Source organism: Rhinatrema bivittatum, chromosome 3 (assembly GCF_901001135.1).
Source record: "Rhinatrema bivittatum chromosome 3, aRhiBiv1.1, whole genome shotgun sequence".
Classification (NCBI taxonomy): Eukaryota; Metazoa; Chordata; class Amphibia; order Gymnophiona; family Rhinatrematidae; genus Rhinatrema; species Rhinatrema bivittatum.
In genome coordinates this window covers 256,025,209-256,047,543 of record NC_042617.1, presented here as the reverse complement: position 1 = coordinate 256,047,543, position 22,335 = coordinate 256,025,209, and the positions used below count along the sequence as shown (strand labels likewise).

General features: G+C 45.6%; 1 protein-coding gene across 3 annotated transcripts in view; it reads left to right on the top strand.

Moving 5' to 3' along the window:
• Positions 1 to 22,335, top strand: part of PYGB (glycogen phosphorylase B) — a 346,630-nt gene that overhangs the window by 83,134 nt on the left and 241,161 nt on the right. For all 3 annotated transcript variants that reach the window (XM_029594500.1, XM_029594502.1, XM_029594501.1), the window contains exon 3: positions 18,739 to 18,817. In XM_029594500.1, coding sequence (XP_029450360.1) covers positions 18,739 to 18,817 — 79 coding nt within the window. The remainder of the gene's footprint in view (positions 1 to 18,738; positions 18,818 to 22,335) is intronic.

The following is a 22,335-nucleotide window of genomic DNA, read 5'->3' as shown; positions in this document are numbered from 1 at the left end:
AATCACCTCTGCATTTGTTTTGTTTGTCTGTGTACACATTAATGTCCTGAACCATTCAAAATTCAGCTCCCACATTTTCAGGATAAGTATTATCTATACAGTATAATGTTTTCCCAAAAAACTAATGGATGTAGCCCAAAATTGAAAAAAAATGCCTTTTCCTCATTAAACTTCTGAATCTAGTTTTAGGGGGGGGGGGGGGGGGGAATCATTCATAGGACTTCCTCTGCAGTTCTTTTCTTACTTGTTTTTTCTGTGGCTTGGCTGTATCCAAATGAACAGCTACTGTGTTTATAGCTGACAAAATCTGAGTTTCTTTACTTCCCTGCCTCCTTGTCCCCCTCCTCCACTCCATCTCTCTCTCTCTCTCTCTGCTTGATACCTTTCTTCCATCACTTGCTCTGCTACTACTCAGTAATTAGACTCTCCCTTTGATACTGTCCCTCGTTCTTTAGCATCTTCCTGTCTCATGTATCTATCCAATTCCTCATTCACCTCAATACCGAACAGCTCACTTGCTCACTTAGCCACTGGATTATCATGCCTCGTTTTCTGTCTCTTTTCTGGCCCTTATAGATGGAAAATGTCATTGCTTACCTTATTTTATTTGTCTTCCATGACATTATCCCTTCCTAATTTAGGACCTGATTCAATAAAGCATTTCTCCCATTCTGTGTCTATGGGGAAAATACATTGATGAATCAGGCCCTTAATTTCTTCCAACTCCCATTATCCCAGCTTTCGTTCCTAGCATAGCTGTCTCCTTGTTCAGTCTCCTTCCAGCCTTTCTGCTGCCCATTTCCTCAGATTTTCTATGGCTATCATAGCAATTTGGATTAAACTCCCTAATGGCCTTCACATCTTTCATGCTTTTCAAACTCTGCTTTAAACCCACCTCTTCCCTGCAGCTATCTAGTTTCTTCTTAAACAATCTTGGTTTTCTCATTCTTGCTTTATTTCCTGGCATTACAAAACCATTATAATTTGTGTGCTGCAGTTCATTTGTAAAACACAAAGGCATCATGCAAATATTGTGATGATAATAACAGCAATAATAGCTTCAGCTAGAGATGGACCAAAAGGTGCTGATCTTGGATCGAAAACCAAAGCTTCTCCCATATTTACCACCAGGTGGTGTTGTGTTTCCGGCCACTGTGCAGCCTCTGCACTACAAGAGGACCTCCACAAGCTCCTAGCTGGCTAAGCCCCCTCTTCTGCCTGCACCACACCCAGACTCCTGCCCTACTTATGTTTAAATTTCTTTTATTCATTTTCAACCATATTCAACTTTAGCTGAAATACGACAACACAGAAGAAGATCGGGCTGGATGGTTTGTTCTGCCCATAGGCCCGTACAGTTGTTCAAACAACAATAATAATAATAACACATCAGTTTCCCTCCCTCCTTTCCTCCCTAGGTAGCACAGTTCTTGTTGCCACTTCTCCAGCCTTTTGACTATAGCTGCAGGTAATACTGTCATCAAGTTAGTAAACATTGAGGCCAAGCTCCTTGCTCTGTGTGATAGAGATTGTATGTACAAATTCCAAACTGGAAGAAAGGTTCTTCTTCTATTTAAGTCAGTTTTTTCTACATATTTTTCGCAAAGGCACATATGATGGATTTGATTCCACCATTTAGTAATAGTTGGTGGATTTTCGCTTAACCAGTTTTACAGTATAGTTTTCTTGGCTAAAGCCAGCACCTTGCATATCCAAAGCCTCATAAATTTTTGTCTCGAAACAAATCTAGTCATATTGTCAAATAATTATACTTGTGGTTGAAGTGGCAACTCTACATTTGTGATCTTCTTGTTATGCGTGCCATCCGCAGCACGGCCCCCTCACCTCTCTTCAGTAACTCCAACGCCTGGTCCCTTGTCTCTGCCGGCGGGGGCCGCCAGCTCTGTCCTCGGACCACCCCTGGTGCCTCCGGCTCAGCTACAGACCCTGATGTCTCCAGTCCAGCTACCGCCACTGCTCTTCCACGCCAGGACTCTCTGCGTAGCCCATGGAGAGACGCTGCTACTCGGTGCCGCGCATCATTGAATCTTAAGTAGGGCCCGCCGTGGGAACCGAGCCGCGGCCCCGGATGATGATGTCAGCGGAGCACTGGTACTTAAGCCCAGGCTCCACTCCCTAGCTTTGCCTTTGTAACAGGTCTCCTCGTTGGTCGAGTACTCATTGCCTCCTGAAAGATTCATCTCGTTCCTGTGTTCCTATTCCTCGTTGACCCTGGTTCCTGATTCCTTCGTTCCTACGTTCTTGCTCTTCACCCTTCCTAGGATTGCCTACACAGACTTTGACTCTGCTTTGCCTGACCTCGCCGTAGACTCTTCCCAAGTCCGGACCTCTGCTTTGCCTGACCACGCCGTTGACTCTCTCCAAGCCCGGACCTCTGCATCGCCTGACTACTCCGTTGCCTCTCTCCAGCCCAGACCTCTGCCTTGCTTGACTATGTTTGATTATCTCCGTGATCAGACTTCAGCCTTGCTTGCCACTGCTTCTAGATTTCCTCCAGCTCTGACTCAAGCTTGTCCTACGACGCCTCTTCAGCCTACGTCCTGGATTTGGTCTACTCAGGCTTTGGCCTGCTCTTGCTCGGGCGCTCCCTGTCTGACTTTGTTCCTTTGGCACCCAGGTCTCCAGGACACTACCTCGTCCAGTATTAGACTGTATCATCTCTCTCCTGTTGTCTCTGGGCTGACCTCGATCTCTCCATTGACGACAACATACGGAGGCCCACCTAAGTCCAGCCGGCTCCGGCACCCAAAGGCTCAACCCGCGGGGAACGAGGGCTGGTATTGGTGAAGGGCCAGCTGGCCTCTGTCCATCAGCCCACTCTGCCTGCTAACGGTGGGGACCCGTAGGTCCCTACCTACTGGTTGCGTCAACCCCACCTCGGCCCAAGGGTCCACCTCCGGTGCAACACTTCTGAATATAGTTCACCACCAGCCCCCAAAACTGACTAATAACAGGACAGACCAAAACTGGTGCCCTAAATTTCCAGATTGATTGATAAAGCAACAAGGAAGGCTGTCTAACCAAGCCGTGGAGGCAACAAGTTGAAAATTAGAAGCCAAAATGTCCAATTTTTGGATTCTTTATTATAGAAATGAGTATCTTTAAAAAGCCCGACTCTGGCCGAGTTTCGCCCTCTTATAGTGGGGCTGCGTCAGGGGGCTACAACATACAAACTCATAAATAAAATAAATGATAAATACAACATAATTGACATACATATCTGACATATAAAGTGGTAACATATAAATATGGTATGAAATGCATCTGATTGTCTGGAAGATGTAAAAAATATATGAATCAAAATTTGCACAACTTATTAATTTAAAAGATGGTGTACTATTAATCAAATTAAAAGATATAGAAAAAAAATGTATACTCTATATTTTCTAAAAGAATGGTAAAAAAAAAAAAAATAAATGACAGGGAGTAGATAAATAAAGAAGTACCTCTAAATCATTATACCAGGCAATGTTGTGCTGTAATCGGTTTGTGTACCAGACAATCTCCCTTATACTTAATCTGTGCATTCAGAAATCTTTTTTGATGAACTCAAGGTAAAATGAATACCTATATTCAATATATAGGCATGCGTTTCCCAGATATACAATGTATACAAATTTACACATATACAGATGCATTTCATACCATATTTATATGTTACCACTTTATATGTCAGATATGTGTGTCAATTATGTTGTATTTATAATTTATTTTATTTATGAGTTTTTATGTGTTGGTATGTTGTAGCCCCTGACGCAGCCCCACTATAAGAGGGCGAAACTTGGCCAGAGTCGAGCTTTTTAAAGATACTCGTTTCTATAATAAAGAATACAAAAATCGGACATTTTGGCTTCTAATTTTCAACTAAATTTCCAGATGCCATCTTATATTTAATGCATGTTTCAGAAGTTGTTAGCCACTTTTTACATGCTGTCTAGAGACATAATAGTGCATTAGAAATTTATATTGCATTTCTGTCAAGTCACTACTACATGCAAGAGTTTTTATTCGCTTAAAGCGAGAGCCTTCTCCATCGCCGGCCCCACCCTTTGGAACTCCCTCCCCACCGAGCTCCGACTAGAACCTTCACTTAATCAATTCAAAAAAGGAATCAAGACCTGGTTATTTAAACAGGCCTATCCCAACGCCTCTCAACCCTAGCACTTGACTTCTCCTCAACACTCATTATTTCCCTCTCCCTAGTACAGTGTCCCCCCGCCCCCCTACACACCCTCCCTCCCTCACCACCCCATCCATTTTATGGCTTCCTGATATTCAGTCACCACCTTCCTGATATTCAGTCACTCCTTCCCATCGCCACCACCTGCCCCCTTGTACAGTTCCTACCCCACCCCGCCTCCCCTATGCGCTTCATCCCCCGCCCCGCGCTACCCCCCACTCTGTCGCCCCTTGTATATAATTAATTTATGTCCAACCTGGTTAACCACATGTAATCTCATTTAATAACTGTGGCGCCCGTTGGCCCTACAGTAAAGTTGTCACCTTTTAACTTCCTATCCTTCCTCCATCTATCATTGTAATTTCCTTTCTCAGTTGTCTGTAAACCGACATGATGTTTTTTTTTACGAATGCCGGTATATAAAAGTTATAAATAAATAATAAATAAATAAATAAATAAATAAATATTGATCATCCCTCATTTCTAATTCAGACTCATTGCTCCAGCTTTGCTGAATATGCCTACAGTCCATATTTGGCCTTCTATTTATCAAAAATTGGTATAAAGAGGATATTGTAAAGCGAACTGGGTCTTCCACATCGAATAAATCAGATAAATACCTCTATTGTCACTAGCCCAATCTCAGTCGGAACTTCTTTACCAGACTCACCTTATCCGGATATTCCAGGATTTCTCTTCCTCAGTATTGGAGGCGAGACGGGGTTTCTCCCCTATTTGTTCGACCCTGCACAATCGCAGCATTAAATTTGCCCTGATGTTCCCTGCACGCCTACGAATCTGGCACGCTGACAAAATTCATAACTTTGACTCCGTGGACCTGGCAAAGGGGTTTATGGACTCAATTACTCCTTGAAGCGGGTGCATTACCTTCTTGAACACGTTGGTGGACCCGGTGCCTTCGGCTTGCATGGAGATTGGCAGGTTTTTTTTCTCTTCTTCCCCAAGAGCTGGATATACAAAGGACAGAATGTTTTTTTTATCGCCAGTCCCAGGACAGCGGGGGCACCTTTCTAAACATGTCGGTACGAAGCACCTTGGCTGGACTCGCTCTATCCCTACCCAAGCCTTTCTATCGCAGGGTCTCTGGCACTGGGAAGCTGGGGGGTTTTTCCCGCTTTTGAAGGTGCCTGGGAGTTGCTGTAACATCTCTGGGACCTTGGACATCGGTTGGACTACAACACAGAACACTGCTGAGACATCTTCCAATGGATGCCGCTCACCTGGACATCTACCTGCGGTTGATGGCTCTGAGATGGATCCTAGAGAATTCAATGGAACTGCGCTGCCCAATCCTAATGCACTGCGAACCACTGACTAGTAGTGGACATTCAGATTAACCAGTGTCTAACATTGCCTAGTGTTGTATAGTCTATTTTAAGGCCGTGCAGACTGGAGGAGGCGATCTGTTACTGTGTGCTCTCTGTTGATGGGGGCCGATACGGTATCCTCCATAACGATTAGAGGTTCTGTTGTTACTCATGCGAGCTGGAGGTGGGAAGTGAAGTGGGCCATGGGCACATCTAAAACGAGATCTCTCCACTTCCTTTATGGAAGTCAAGAGACAATGGGAGTTGTGGGAATTGTGACGGGGGGGAATTGGGGGGTAGGAAGTAGGGAGGGGGAACAGGAGCTGGGCGGAGTATAAGGGAAGATGGGGCAGGGGGGCGGGGAGGGTAGAGGAGATAAGGGGGGGTTTCACAAAGACAGTAGGTGATTGTATTTACCAGATTGTTTCTCTGTCTAATGCTACGGTACCTCAAGAGGATGGAAATGTTAGGGGGGCCTCAGCTGGGAGGGCTCTCACCTGCACCTTTTTTTGAAAACTAAGCACTTGCTATCCTATTTCTTGATGTACCCTGAGTAATCAACGAGGTTTGTATCTTGGAATGTTTGTGGGTTACACTCTCTCATCAAGCGCTCTAAAATACTTTCTTTGCTGAAGAAAAAAATCGGCTTTAGTGGCCTATTTGCAGGAGACTCATCTCTCAGTAGTAGAGCATGCCAAATTCCGATGTGACTGGGTGGGGGGAGGTAAGGAGTGCCTCCGCTTCCTCAAAATCAGCGGGAGTGGCAATTCTAATACATAAGAGACTTCCCATCAAAATCAATAATGAAATTGTGGACCCACAGGGTAGATATCTCATCCTGGTTACTGACCTATAAGGTTGTACTATGTAATATCTATGCCCCTAATACATACAGCCCTAGTTTTTTCAGGGAAATTTACTCTCATTTAATCCTTTGTCTCAATGACACCCTGATATTAGGGGGGGATTTTAATACCATTCGGGATGCCACTCTGGGCACCTCTACATTGCGTAGGAGGGAGCGGGGCCTGGGACGTGGCCCTCACTTTTTGGAAACCACACTTCACTTGTCCAAAGTATGGCGCCTATTACATCCCATGGATCGTGATTTTACTCACGTATCTCGCGCTCATGCCACCCTTTCTAGGTTAGACTATTTCCATGTTAGTAGTCATGCATTCCCCTGCATTCAGGATGTGGGAATTGATAATATAATCATATCAGATCATGCACCTATCTGGGTAGACTTCCAATTTTCTGGCTGTCAGCCCCTAGTTAAGCTATGGTGGTACCCATATTTTTTGGCCTCTGACATGAAGTTTAGGGAATATCTTAGAGTTAAGTGGACGGACTTCATGTCTCTACACCAAGCCCAGGACTCTCAGCCCTCTCAGCCCTCTCTACTTTGGTACACTGCGAAGGCAGTTTTACGGGGGGATATTATATTCTATGTATCCCACTGTCGATGGGTTTTAGATAAACGTATCTTGGCCTTGAACGGACAGTTGCGTAAAGCCCGGACACGCTTAGCGGAGGTTGAGAGCAATGAGGCGAGGGTTGCCTTTCACTCATTGCAATCAGCTATTAACTCCCTTATATACCAACGAGCCAAAAAAAGCAACCTCTATTATCAATACCCTCTATATCAATACAGCAATAAAATGGGACGGCTGATGGCCAACTTAATTCGATCCACTAGGACGAATAGATTTATCCCAGCGCTGAGAACATTGCCTAATACAGTGGTCAGGGAAACCCCATCCATCTTAAAAGGTTTCCGTGAGTTCTGTTCCAGCCTATATACATCTGAGGGAGGGAATGAGGCAGGAGGAGTACGGTTCCTCACAGACCTACCTCTTCCCTTGTTTGTCTCGTGCACATCAGGAAGTGCTTAACCAGCCTATCACAGAACAAGAGGTCCAGTTGGCAATAGGCCAAAAAAACACTTTAAGGTGCCGGGACCCGATGGTTATACGGCTGAGTTTTTTAAACACCTGGTAGACCTGATTTCGGGACCATTGGCAGCGGGATTCTCCGAATTGATAACTCGAGGTACCTTCCCTCCCCATGAAAACTTGGCCTTAATTACACTAATACCTAAGGTGAGTAAGGACCCTCTTATACCCAGGTCTTACCTCCTGATATCATTACTAAATTTGGACCATAAGTTATTAGCTAAAATATTGGCTGACCGCCTAGCGACTATTTTACCCACTCTTGTAGGTGATCACCAGGTGGGGTTTGTCCGGCAACGGTACACCCTGGCTAACATATGCCGGGTGCTGACAGCCATGACAATGTGCAGACAGATGGATATCCCCTACTTGGTTATCAGTTTTGATGCCAAAAAGGCATTCGACAGGGTGGAGTGGCGGTATTTATTTCATACTCTGGAACAAACGGGGTTTGACGGTTTTTTCCTTCGGGCGCTGAAACTATTGTACACTGACACCCGGGCGGCCATTCTTGCAAACGGGGTGCAGTCGGAATCTTTTGAGGTGACCAGAGGCATGCGGCAGGGCTGCCCACTATCACCCCTATTGTTTATTTTGCAATTAGAACCCCTCATGTTGGCCATTCATCAATGTTGGGAAATTCGGGGAGTAAGATTTGGCTTGCGTATATTTAAAGGAGTGGCCTTCGCGGATGACTTGTTAGTTTTTGTCACGAACCCTCAGATGTCCCTGCTTACTTTATTGCGGTTAATGATGACCTTTAGTGGGTTTTCCAGCCTCAGATTAAATGAGTCTAAATCCTCTGTACTAGCATATCCGCCTACCCTGCAAACTAATTGGCCAGATGATTTCCCATTAAAATGGGCAACTGGTCCTCTATGTTACTTGGGGGTGTTTCTCCCGTCAGATCCGGAACTCGTGTATCAGGCTAATATCCCCCACTTATTACAAACTACTACAGACAATCTGACTAATTGGAATAATCTACCCATTTCTTTGATTGGCCGGATAAATGTATTCAAAATAACCATTTTACCCAAGTGACTTTATTTACTCCAAAATTTACCAGTTTTACTAAGGAGGGGAGATCTTAACAGACTTGATAGCGTACTTCGGCACTTCATTTGGAGGAGGGGGGGGGGGGGGGAAATCCAGTATACCTCTCACCCGGTTGAAGGCAGGATGGGAAATGGGAGGTCTGGGGGTCCCTGATATGGCCACCTATAATTTGGCCTTAACTCACTGATTGCTAGGGACTGGCTAATGGATAATCCGGTTTATACCCCGTTATACTCTGATGAAGCCGTAATGGCCCCGCTGACCCCCGTGTATGTGCTACAGTCTAAGCCCGTACATCTCCCATCTTTTCTCAAGTGCACAGCCCTTGTGAAGCCACTATTACGGGTACCCATCTTGTGTGCCTACTTTCTCCCAGTGTCTGGGAATACCGAATTTACCCCGGGCACGCAATCCTCTAACTTTAAGGTTTGGGAATCCCGTGGTATCACTTGCTTGGGCCATTGCTCACACAGGATGGGGCGCTCATTTCTTTTAAAGATTTCCAGGCAATATATGGGCTGGGGATCACGCACACCTTCCCATACCTACAAATTGGACATTATATCCGGGATATCTTGGACACCCATAGAACCCATTCAGTGTACCAAACTCTAGATCAGATGTTTCATTTTGAGAAGCCCAAAGCCCCGTCCTTGTCGATTTATTATCAATCTATAAGGAAACGCTCTGAAGGAGATATATGCTCCACCTTAGAATCCCGTTGGAATAGAGATGGCGATTTTGTTGTCATTCAGAATATTTTAAAGGTCTGTTTCTGGCGCATACCCAAGATCTCAGTCAATATTTATTATAGAGAATTGCAATTTAAATTTCTCAGCCGGGTGTATGTGTCACCTCAAGTAGCCTTTCATTTAACCATAGCCCAGTCGGTGGGTTGCACCCGTTGTGGACACCCGATGGGCACTCTGTCTCATGTATTTTGGTCCTGCCCTCCCATATTGCGCTTTTGGCGCCGCGTGGCGGACTACCTGGCGGATGTCGCTTTCCCAGTGACACCGTTATGGCTGCTGTTTGGGTGTATATCCCCCATTCGGATCCGAGATCCTGGTTCGCGCCTGTTTCTGTGCAAAGCTTGTCTTGTGGGCAAAAAGATAATTCTCTCTGTTTGGCGATCCTCTAATGTCCCATCCTTCTGGGCTTGGAGAAACTGTCTACATGTAATGATGTCAATGGAATGCCTGGCCTCTCGACACTCACCACGCCATAGACAGCGCTTTCTTACTACCTGGCAGTCCTACTTTCAGTCATTCCCACATCGCATACGTAGTCTTGTAATCAATGATTAATCACCCGGTACAATAGACTGGAATGTATTGGATGGACTATATTGATTTAATGGTTTGTAATTCACCTACCTGTCTACTGTGGGGTTGGGGAGGGGAAGGGCATACTCTGTTGTTGATTGTTCTGTTAAGTGTTGAGATCTGAGGAAGGTTCAGAGAACCACCTTCCTCAAGGTTGTATTATTCATTGCTGTTAAAATTAATAAAAAACATTTAAACATAACAGCTATGTTTGAACAGATGAGGTTCTTGCACAGGGCTGACCACGCCCCTCTATGTAATAGTATTAACTTTTAATTCTAGGCACAGAATTAGAATTTTCTCCAGCAATTCTCTCAATTTGTTGCCAGCTGGTAGCTAGAACCCAGCTGATAAACGCAGACTGTAAGCAAGTAGTTATGGTTCCAACCCTTAAAACTAATTGGAGAAAGTTCTTTTTTACTCAACGCACAATTAAACTCTGGAATTTGTTGCCAGAGGATGTGGTTAGTGCATTTAGTATAGCTGTGTTTAAAAAAGGATTGGATAAGTTCTTGGAGGAGAAGTCCATTACCTGCTATTAATTAAGTTGTCTTAGAAAATAGCCACTGCTATTGCTAACAACGGTAACATGGAATAGACTTAGTTTTTGGGTACTTGCCAGGTTCTTATGGCCTGGATTGGCCACTGTTGGAAACAGGATGCTGGGCTTGATGGACCCTTGGTCTGATCCAGTATGGCATGTTCATATGTTCTTAACAAAAGTCTGCTTAATTACAAGAATAGAGGTATTTACAGGATAGCATAAGAACATAGGGAGTGCCATGCTGTGTCACACCAAGGTTCATTGAGCCCAGCATTCTGTCTCTGACAGTGACCAGACTGGGTCACAAGTATTGGTCAGATCCACAAGAGCTCTGGCTTTTCCAATGTACCTGGCTAATAATTGTTTATGGACTGCAGGAACTTGTCCAACCCTCTTTTGAACCCCACTATGTTAGTTGCATTTATCACATCCTCCAGCAACAGATTCCATAGCTTGATTGTACGCTGAGTGAAAAATGTTTCTTACAATTTGTATTATATCTGTCTGTTGCTAATTTCATGGAGTGCCCCCTAATCCTAGTGTTGTTTGAAAGGGTAAATAAGCATTTCCTATTTAGCGACCCCACTCATGATTTTATAAATTTCAATCATATTCTCTCTCAGTTTCTCTTTTCCAAGCTAAAGAGCCTTAACCTGTTTAGCCATTCTGCATAAGAGAGCTTTTCCATCCCCTTTATCATTTTCATTGCCCTTCTCTGTAACATTTCTATGTTCACTATGGGGTAGATTTTATAAATCTGCGCCCGCGCGTACTTTTGTTCACGCACCAGGCGCAAACAAGAGTATGCGGGATTTTAATAGATACGCATGTATCCATTAAAATCCAGGGTCGGCGTGCGCAAGGCTGCCCTAAATCGGCAGCCTGCATGCGCCGAGCCGCACAGCCTGCCTCCGTTCCCTCCAAGGCCACTCCGAAATCAGAGCGATCTCGGAGGGAACCTTCCTTCCGCCTCCCCCCATTTTCCCCTCCCTTCCCTTACCTAACCCACCCCCCCAGCCCTATCTAAACCCCCCCTACCTCTTGTTGAACAAGTTACGCCTGCCCGAAGCAGGCGTAACTTGTGTGCGCTGGGCTGACCACCGGTGCGCGATTCCCAGGCCCGGGAGCCGTTTTGGAGGCCTTGGCCATACCCCCGAAACGCCCCCGGGCCGGAACCACATGGCCCCGCCTCCAAATGCGCGCCACCGTGCCACGCCCCCCAGGAAAGCCCCAGGACTTACGCGTGTCCTGGGGCTTGTGCGCGCCGCCAAGCCTACTCAAAATAGGTTCGGCGCGCACAGGGGGTACTTCGGCCAGGTTTTTGGGGGGTACGCACAGATCTTACACGCGTACCCCTTTGAAAATCTGGCCCTATGTCTTTTTTGAGATGGGGTAACCATAACTGCACAAGTACTCAAGGTACTGTCACACCATGGATCTATACAAAGGCATTATGTTACTTTCAATTTTGTTCTCTATTCCTTTCTAAATTCCTTTCACAGTAAATGTTCTTCCATCAGCACTCTGACACAGTACAGTATCCTCCAAACTTTACATATTCTGAACACATTTCAAGGTGACCCTGCAGCTTTCAGACTCCTAGGAGATTTAAAAAGCAGGCCTGGCAGTGCTGGCTGAAGTCCTTGCCTCCAAGGGCTGACAGGTTTATTCCCTCGACATTCTACAGTCACTAGAATCTCTCTGCAGTAAATCATGTTCCAGCAACAAAATATTACTCCGTTCTTTAGGAAAACACCATCAGGATCTATAAAGAAAACATATCTTGATGGTACTACTGCATAATCTGACAGACAGAAAAAATTCGGGAATAACTAGTATACAATCAATTACAAAAAATAGCTAGTTATATAATATGATGTTTGCTGCAGAAAACTGCTATAATTTCTTGATATTATTTATACTGTTAAAATTAATTCAACTTTATTTATCTCAATTGGATTTGTTAAACAATAGATTTTTTAATTAGAGAGAAGACCTCAGTATTGGCAAGAGATCTGAAACATCAGAAACTTCTTGTAAGTCAATTGTTCCAATCACCGGTCTTATACTCTCTTATTTTAAATTTTAATAAAATTACTTGTGTTAAGATGTAATTTCCATGTTACTTCAATTTTGTTCTCTACAACTTCTATTTTGTTCTTGCTTCAAATCTTTTGCAAAACATGTTGAATCTTAATAGACTCATATGACGACGCCACTGAATCTTGTTTAGCAATTGTGATTTATATCAATTGCTTGCATTATAGGTTTTTTTTCAATTTATTCCCAATGCGAAGATTACAATCCTTGTAACACTGCCATTTTTTCTTATCTTATTCACGGCTGTGATTTTAATGCCGATATATTTTTCTCAATTACAGTCCTTGTGATATTTTCACTTTATTTTATCTTATTCGCAACGGTAATTGTTGACCATACATTAAATCCTGGTGTTATTCCCCATTGACTTTAATATTGCTCTCTCAATTTTAGATTACGTGATGATACTTTGCTTTGCGATTAAATCCTTATGTTGTTATATATCGCAATAGTGACGCCTCTCTTAATTTTCTCTACAGCAAATCATCGATATTTAAAATTGTATTTCAGCCCTTCAGTTCAAGCCCAACAATTGAAGAAGAAGGTTATCTCTTCAAATCAGTCCGCCCTGAAGCAGCGTTTTTTTGGTGAAACGCCGGCCGTGTTGGCGGCAGTCAAACAGACAAACCTGGGCTAGAGACACGGCAGCGTGGTAAAAGAGAAGTTAATGCTAAGTTTCCACACTACAAGCGCAAGATAAGTGCCCTGCCATTATTGCAAATGTTGTCGGGAATTTTGTCAGAATATTCGATACAGGGCATTTAAGATATGCTCCGTTGAGAAAGAAGAAAAATTAATTGGATTCCGTCCGAAGTTTGAAAAAAAAGAAGGGCTGAAATACAATTTTAAATATCGATGATTCACTGTAGAGAAAATTAAGAGACGGCGTCACTAGAATTTCACTCGCGATATATAACAACATAAGGATTTAATCGCAATAGCACAGTATCCTCACGTAATCTAAAATTGAGAGAATAACACCAGGATTTAATGCATGGTCAACAATTACTGTTGCGAATAGGATAAAATAAAGTGAAAATATCACAAGGACTGTAATTGACAAAAATATATCGACATTAAAATCACAGCCGTGAATAAGATAAGAAAAAATGACAGTGTTACAAGGATTGTAATCTTCGCATTGGGAATAAATTGAAAAAAACCCTATAAAGCAAGCAATTGATATAAATCACAATTGCTAAACAAGATTCAGTGTCGTCGTCATATGAGTCTATTGAGATTCAACATGTTTTGCAAAAGATTTGAAGCAAGAACAAAATAGAAGTTGTAGAGAACAAAATTGAAGTAACATGGAAATTACATCTTAGAAACATATAGAAATGACGGCAGAAGAAGACCAAACGGCCCATCCAGTCTGCCCAGCAAGCTATGCACTTTTTTTTATTTTTTTATTTCTTTCATACTTCTGTTACTCTTGGCTCTTAGTAACCTTTTGGTTCTATTTCCCTTCCACCTGCACCATTAATGTAGAGAGCAGTGTTGGAACTGCATCCAAGTGAATGTCTACCATAGTTAGGGGTAGTAACTGCCGCAATAAGCAAGCTACACCCATGCCTTTGTTTGCCCAGACTATGTAACTCAGTCCTTGTTGGTTATTGTCTGTATATAGATCCACCTTTCTACGTTCCCCCTGCCGTTGAAGCAGAGAGCTATGCTGGATGTGTGTTGAAAGTGAAGTATCAGACTTTCTCCCCTGCCGTTAAAGCAGAGAGCTATGCTGGATATGCGTTGAAAGTGAAGTATCAGACTTTCTCCCCTGCCGTTGAAGCAGAGAGCTATGCTGGATATGCATTGAAAGTAAAGTATCTGGCTTATTTAGTTTGGGGTAGTAGCCGCTGTAACAAGCAAGCTACTCCCCGCTTTTTGTGAATGCAAATCCTTTTTTTCCACACTTCCTCGTGCCGTTGAAGCTTAGAGCAATGTTGGAGTCACATTAACCGTGTGTATGTTTATTGATAAGGGAATAATCTCCAGGCAGTAGCCGTCATTCCCGTGAGCCACCCACTCTTCATTCACGTCCTGTAGACTTGATGGATCCACAGTGTTTATCCCACGCCCCTTTGAAGTCCTTCACAGTTCTGGTCTTCACCACTTCCTCCGGAAGGGCATTCCAGGCATCCACCACCCTCTCCGTGAAGAAATACTTCCTGACATTGGTTCTGAGCCTTCCTCCTTGGAGCTTCAACTCGTGACCCCTGGTTCTGCTGATTTTTTTCCGACGGAAAAGATTTGTTGTTGTCTTTGGATCGTTAAAACCTTTCAAGTATCGGAAAGTTTGGATCATATCACCCCTGCTCCTCCTTTCTTCCAGGGTGTACATATTTAGATTCTTTCTGGTCGCCCTTCTCTGGACCGCTTCCATCTTGTCTCTGTCTCTTTGGAGATACGGTCTCCAGAACTGAACACAGTACTCAGGTGAGACCTCACCAAGGACCTGTACAAGGGGATAATCACTTCCCTTTTCTTACTCGATATTCCTCTCTCAATGCAGCCCAGCATTCTTCTGGCTTTTGCTATCGCCTTGTCACATTGTTTCACAGACTTCAGATCATTAGATACCATCACCCCAAGGTCTCTCTCCTGCTCCGTGCACATCAGCCTTTCCCTCCCCCATCGAATGCAGTTCATTCGGATTTCCTCTTCCCATATTCATGACTTTGCACTTCTTGGCATTGAATCTCAGCTGCCATATCTTCGACCACTCTTCCAGCTTCCTTAAATCCCGTCTCATTCTCTCCACTCCTTCCGGCGTGTCCACTCTATTGCAGATCTTAGTGTCATCCGCAAAAAGACAAATTTTACCTTCTATCCCATCTGCAATGTCGCTCACAAAGATATTGAACAGGATCGGTCCCAACACCGATCCTTGCGGTACACCGCTTAAAACCGCTCTCTCTTCAGAGAGAGTTCCAGTTACTATCACACATTGTCTTCTGTCCGTCAACCAGTTTGCAATCCAGGCCACCACCTTGGCACTTACTCCTAAGCTTCTCATTTTATTCACCAGTCACCTGTGCGGAACCGTATCTAAAGCTTTGCTGAAATCCAAGTAGATGACGTTGAGCGCTCTTCCTTGATCCAATTCCTTGGTTACCCAGTCAAAAACATAGTTACCAGCCTCTTCTCTGTTCCCACTCTTGTGAAGCGGGACCACACCGCTCTTCTCCAATCACTCGGCACCACTCCCGTTTCTAGGGATCTATTGAACAGGTCACACAGTGGACCCGCCAGCACATCTCTGAGTTCCCTCAGTATCCTGGGATGAACCTCATCAGGCCCCATGGCTTTGTCCACTTTCAGATTCTTCAGCTCTTCCCATACCTTTTCTACTGTAAATGGAGTTTCATCTACTCCACTCCTCTCCAGTTTCTTGTTAAGTAGAGATGGTCCTTCTCCAGGGTCTTCTTTAGTGAACACGGAACTGAAGTATTCATTTAATATTTCTGCCATTTCCTCGTCTTTCTCCACACATTGATCCTTTCCACCTTTCAATTTCACTATACCACTTTGAACTTTTCTCTTTTCACTGATGTATCTGAAAAATGTTTTGTCACCATTCTTTATCTCCTTGGCAATCCTCTCTTCCGCTTCACTTTTTGCCATCTTGATTAATTTCTTCGTCTCCTTCAGTTCTACCAAATATTCTTCTTTGTGCTCCTCCCTTTTGGATCTTTTATATTTCTTGATCGCCGTTCTTTTAGCCTTTATTTTATCAGCCACCTCCTTTGAGAACCAGATAGGTGGTGTAATTTTATTAAAATTTAAAATAAGAGAGTATAAGACCGGTGATTAGAACAATTGGCTTACAAGAAGTTTCTGATGTTTCAGATCTCTTGCCAATACTGAGGTCTTCTCTCTAATTAAAAAATCCATTGTTTAACAAATCCAATTGAGATAAATAAAGTTGAATTAATTTTAACAGTATAAATAATATCAAGAAATTATAGCAGTTTTCAGCAGCAAACATCATAATATATAACTAACTACTGCATAATCTTCCTAGCTGGAAAGCTGGAATCTTCCATGCTGGACAGAAGCTATCCTGATGTGCCAGTTACTTCTTCACTTCCTCCTGTGGAACTGGCTCCAAATTTCTAAGAGAGAGTCCTCCACCTGGGCCCACACAATGCACTTGTTGCATCGGAGGTGGATCCTTGGGCTGAGGTGGGGTTGATGCAACCTGTAGGTGAGGACCTACGGGTCCCCACTGTTGGCAGGCAGAGTGGGCTGATAGACAGAGGCCACTGGAGCTTCACCTATACCAGCCCTCGTTCCCCGCGGGTTGAGCCTTTGGGTGCCAGGGCCGGCAGGACTTAGGTGGGCCTCTGTGTGTAGTCGAGGTATGAGTTGGTTCAGCCCAGAGACAGCAGGTGAGAGATAGTACAGTCTTACTCTCGACAAGGTAGTGTCCTGGAAACTCGGGTGCCAAATGGAATAGAGACAGACAGGGGGCACTCGAGCAAGAGCAGGCCGAAGCCTGAGTAAACCAGGGAGTAAGCCGGAGAGGCATCGAAGAACAGGCTTGAGTCAGGGCTGGCGGCAATCTGAAGGCAGTGGCAAGCAAGGCTGAGGTCATATCACGGAGATAGTCAAGCCTAGTCAAGTGAAAGAAAGGTCTGGGTCTGGAGATAGGTAATAGTGTAGTCAGACGAAGCAGAGGTCTGGGTCCGGAGATAGACAGTAGCGTAGTCAGGCGAAGCAGTGGTCTTGGTCTGAAGAAAGGCAGTAGCATAGTCAGGCAAAGTAGAGGTCCGGGCTTGGAGAGAGTCAGTGGTGTGGTCGGGCGAAGCAGAGGTCTGGGCTTGGAGAGAGTCAGTGGCGTGGTCGGGCGAAGCAGAGTCAAGTCCGTGTAATCAATCCGAGGAATGAAGCAAGGTAGGAACAAAGAGACAGGGACCAGGAGCAACGAGGAACAAGAATGTAGAGATGAGACGAATCTCTAAGAGGCAATGAGTACTCGACCAGCAAGGAGATCTGTTGGAAAGGCAACGCTAGGGAGCAGAGCCTGCACGTAAATACTGTAGCTGAGTTGATGTCATCATCCGGGCCCACAGCTAGGTTCCCGCAGTGGTCCCTACTTAAACATCATTGGTGCGCGCGCCTAAAGCGGGGCGCGGGGCGAATAGCAGCGTCTCTTCGCGGGCCATGCAGAGAGGCCTGACGAGAAGTGGTGGCTGGGCCAGGAATGCCAGGAACTGTGGCAGGGCTGGAGGCACCGGGGGAGGCCCAAGGACAGAGCTGATGGCCCACCGCCGCCAACGAGGAGGAACCAGGAGCTGGAGTCAATGTGGAAAGGTGATGGGGCCGTGCTGCGGGTCTGCCGCGGATGGCACACGTAACATCACCCAATCTATACAGAGTCTCAGGATCTGACCCACAGGGGTTACTTCACACAAATAAGAAATCCCCAGTACCTTGCACCACTGAGGATGCTATTTGTATTTCCTGTCATGGAGCACAAGGTTCCACTGCTCCCAAATACTATTATAGTCCAGACTACCTCACTTTCTTTCCACACCCTGCCTGCCTATTCAATGCCTTCTCTTTCTTCTGTATCTTCTCCCCCCCCATCCCCATATATTTTACCCACTTCTGTACTTCTATACATGCATCTGGTGAAGTGGACTCTGTCCTCTGAAGCTCATGCCTCAATAAATTAGTTAGTCTATAAGATGCTACCCGCCTCATGTCATATTTATTTTTATATTCATGAAGCCCTCTTATAGAAATAAGTGGACTGCTTGGTGTGTGTTGAAAACATGCAGGTGTTTGATGCCTTCCTCACAGTTTTTGTACTAAGAATAACTGCAGTGGCAGTTGTTTATGCTGAGACAATAACAGCAGATGCATGGGCCAAAGAGTCCCTGTTGTAATAAAGAGTCTCTGGTGTTCTGTGTGGTCATGCAGAAACTACAGAATTTCTTTTCCTCATGTCTTTCCTGTTTTTTTTCTTTCTCGTTTGTTTTACTTTTGAGGGACAGCCAAAAACGTGAGTGACTGAACTTGAACTTATGTAAAGAAACCTTTCAGTTGTACGCTTGACAGGGAGCATCCTTGAAGGCGGGTTGGAGCTTTCATGATATAATTAGTGAGATGGTTGAACTTTTTCCTTTTTTTTTCTTTTGTTATGGAACCAACTCATATGAAATATTTCATACAGGGTGAGCTTCTAAAAGCCATGTTCTGTTTGCTCAACTCTTGACAGCTGGGACTTGACTTGGAGGAACTGGAAGAGATTGAAGAGGATGCAGGTCTTGGAAACGGAGGACTGGGACGTTTAGCAGGTATGAGCTGCATTCAAAGATTACATTTTGCCCAGTGCTATCCCACCACGCTCTCTTGGTTCCCCTGTTGTTCCTCACACTAACAGACCGTGGTGAAGAAAAAAGACTTATCATTTGGTTGTATTTTCTTCTCTTTTCTTCTCATCCCCCCTCCCCAATTCCACTCCAGAGAGAGAACTGTTCTGATAACTCTTATCAGTAATGGGGAAAGGGGGGAGTGCAGCTCAGTGACCTAGAGCTGAAACACAGTTCAGTTTGCAGGATTGGCTCCGACTTTAGGCCAGTAGTGGGGGGTGAGGGATACTGCAGAGGCAGAGCCCACGGTCCTGGGTGGGGGCCAGGGTGCAGTCTGTGCCCCTCAACCAGAGGTTCGTCCTTGTGATAGCATGCGATCAGAGAAAGATAAAAAATGGGGCCAAACCCTGAGAAGCCATAAATGAAGGCCCATGACACCTTGGTCTCAGACCCCTCTCCTCCCATCATAAAAATGCAGTGAGAGGGGTCAGGACAGCTTCCAAACGGGCTGCACACCCCAAGAGTAGGAAAAAAAAGTTGCTTGGTTAAAAAAAAAACACAGACAAGCAAAAAACACAATTACCCATCTGTGAAGTAGTTTAAATGTAGAAAGAGAATCTGACAGCAGATAGGACATCTAGCCAGCCCAGTTTAATTCCAGGTGCAGTGCCATAGAACCAGTAATCTGTGGCTTTCCCCTCACTGCTCTGCAGGTAGGAATCCTGCACACACAAAGCAAATGTGGTGACATGGAATAACTGGATGTACACTTCAAAGCGCAATGGGGTCAATGCAATACAGTGCGCTCAACCTAGTGCATAGCTTGACCTGCGGTTGGATGCACATTTTGGATGTGCTAGAATAACTCCCGATGCAATAATGGGATTAGCACGTACAAACATGCATCCAAACCTGTGCCTAATAGCACTCATCACACGTAAATGCCATGTTGATGAGACTATTAGCTAGTACTCCCAATGTAAAAAATCACCGTGTGCCCAACGCGCACGTTTTAACCCTCAAAACTTAATGCCAGCTCCAGTCTTGAGGCATCCCAAGCCATCAACAGAAAAGCAGAAAATACTGCTTTTTTGTGGTTCCTCCAACTTAATCTCGTCACAGTAATAAGTAGGAGAAACCACAGAAAGCAGGATCATGAAAAAAAAAAGTCTTGATGACAGTCAGGTTAGGGAAATGGGCGTTCAGTTTACCAGTGTCTGTTTTCCTACCCCATGGCTGTGTGCCCAGCTATGTTTCCTGGGCGCCTGATGCCAAGGACATACTAGGGACGCACAATTTCCCCATGTGCATCCTTTTTAACACGGCTGTTCATTTGCTTATCGCATTGCATGCTTACATACTCATTCACACGCTTCCTCTCTCTCAGCACACATGCTTACACACACATACTCTCTCTCAAGCAGGCGTGCCGGACTGATCCCCTGCTAACACGGGACCTCCTTTAGCTGGGCTGCCGGGCAGGACACAATCCCCCAGCAGCCACGGTGTCTCCTCTGTTTTGGCCTCCGGTTGGGACACGATTCCCCGATGGCTGCGGGGCCTCCTCCAATTCGTCCGTCAAACGAGATGGGATCCCCCGGCAGCCACGAACCTCTGCTCTCCTTCGACCATGGTGGGAATGAGCTCCACCGTGGCCCCGCTGGTCTTATGGCGCCCGGGAGCGTGGGGAGGTGGACAAGGTTTGCGCGGCAGCACACAGGCACAGCCTAGGGAACATTGAACGGGGCTGCCAGGCGGGATGGGAAAATAAAGCCCCTCCCCCTCAGTACACCACTGCCCGGTGTTTTCTGATGCTGGCCTGGAGACCCCGGAATTCCCAGGAATGACTGTAAGGCATTATTTATGGACAAGAGAATAATTGTAGGGCTCAGATCTGTATGCCTACTGCCCACCCATGATAACCTTGGTACCCCACAAAAAAATCAGTTCTGCTTTGATTACTTTTAAATTTCTTTCCCTTCCTGTTTGTTCCTTCCCCCTATCTTTTCCTCCTCCCCCATGCTTGCTCCAGGATGCCTGCTCAGTTATACAGCCCACGCCCTGACTGGCTAAGCCTCCTATATAACTGCACTGCTCTTCTGCAGAACAGACTCTTCTCCTCTTCCTTTCCTTTAAGTACCGTGAGGCTGATGCAATACAGTGTGCTCCGCCGAGTGCACTGTTTAACCCGCAGTTGGACGTGGGTTGTGTAGGCGCTACCTAATCTCCTTCTGCAATAAGGGGATCAGTGCCTCCACAAAGCATGTCCAACACAGGGCGAAACTAATAGCGCTCATCACATGCAAATGCACGTTGATGAAGCTATTAGGGAAACACCCGAAATGCAAAAAAAACCATGCGTCTAAAACGCACGTTTTTACGCTCAAAAGTTAATGCCTGTCTACAGCAGGCGTTAATTGCTGAGCACTCCCAAAAATTGTATAGAAAAGAAGAAAATACTGCTTTTCTGTACATCCTCCCACTTAATATCGCTGTGATATTAAGTAGGAGGAACAAAATCTTTAAAAAAGTTAAAAAAAAAAAGTACCTGCGGTCAGGTTCACGAAACGGATGCTCAGTTAACAAGTGTCCGTTTCCCAAACCCCTGGCTGTGCGCCGATTAGAATAATGGATGCTGATAAATTTGGCACCGTTTTCCTAACTGCCGGACGGCAGACCACTCGTGGGCTCCCGCTGTCAAGGGGGCGCTAGGGGATGCGCAATCGACCCTAGTGCCTCCTTGACAACGCGACCTCTAATTTGAATTTTGCATGGCGCCCCCAGTGTTGCGATCCCCCCTGTTGCTGCGCTACAGGAGGTCTCTTACCTTCCTCCAGAGGCCGCTCTGAAGCCTGGGCCTCGCCTGTGTTCCATCCGGGACTTGCTCCAGGGCCTGAGAGGCCTAGCTGTGCCTGTGGCTTGCTTGCCATCTATTGTGGGTGGGGAGGAGGCGGGGGCGGCCAAAGGCCGCCCCGCCCCTTAAAGAAACAGGGAGAAACAGACAACTAAAGAAAGGGAAGGAGAATCCATTGCACCCCAGCGCCCCCTTGCGAGGGCGCCGGAGACTACCAGTATGGGACAAAGGAAGGGAAGGTAGGAGGGGTGACAAAACAAGAGGCCACTAGGACACACGTGGCCGAAAAAGCAAGCAGGAGGCTGGAAGCAGGAAGCAGCAGTAGCTGGAACCGGCAGGCAGCAGCAGCAGCAGGGCTCAGGAGTAGCAGCAGGGCTGGAGGCCCAGGAGACTCAAAGTCACAGGGCTGGAGGCCCAGGAGACTCAAAGTCACAGGGCTGGAGGCCCAAGAGAGACAGCACTACAGGGCTGGAGGCCCAAGAGAGACAGCACTACAGGACTGGAGGCCCAGCAGACACAGCTCCAGGGCCTGAGAGGCCTAGCTGTGCCTGTGGCTTGCTTGCCATCTATTGTGGGTGGGGAGGAGGCGGGGGCGGCCAAAGGCCGCCCCGCCCCTTAAAGAAACAGGGAGAAACAGACAACTAAAGAA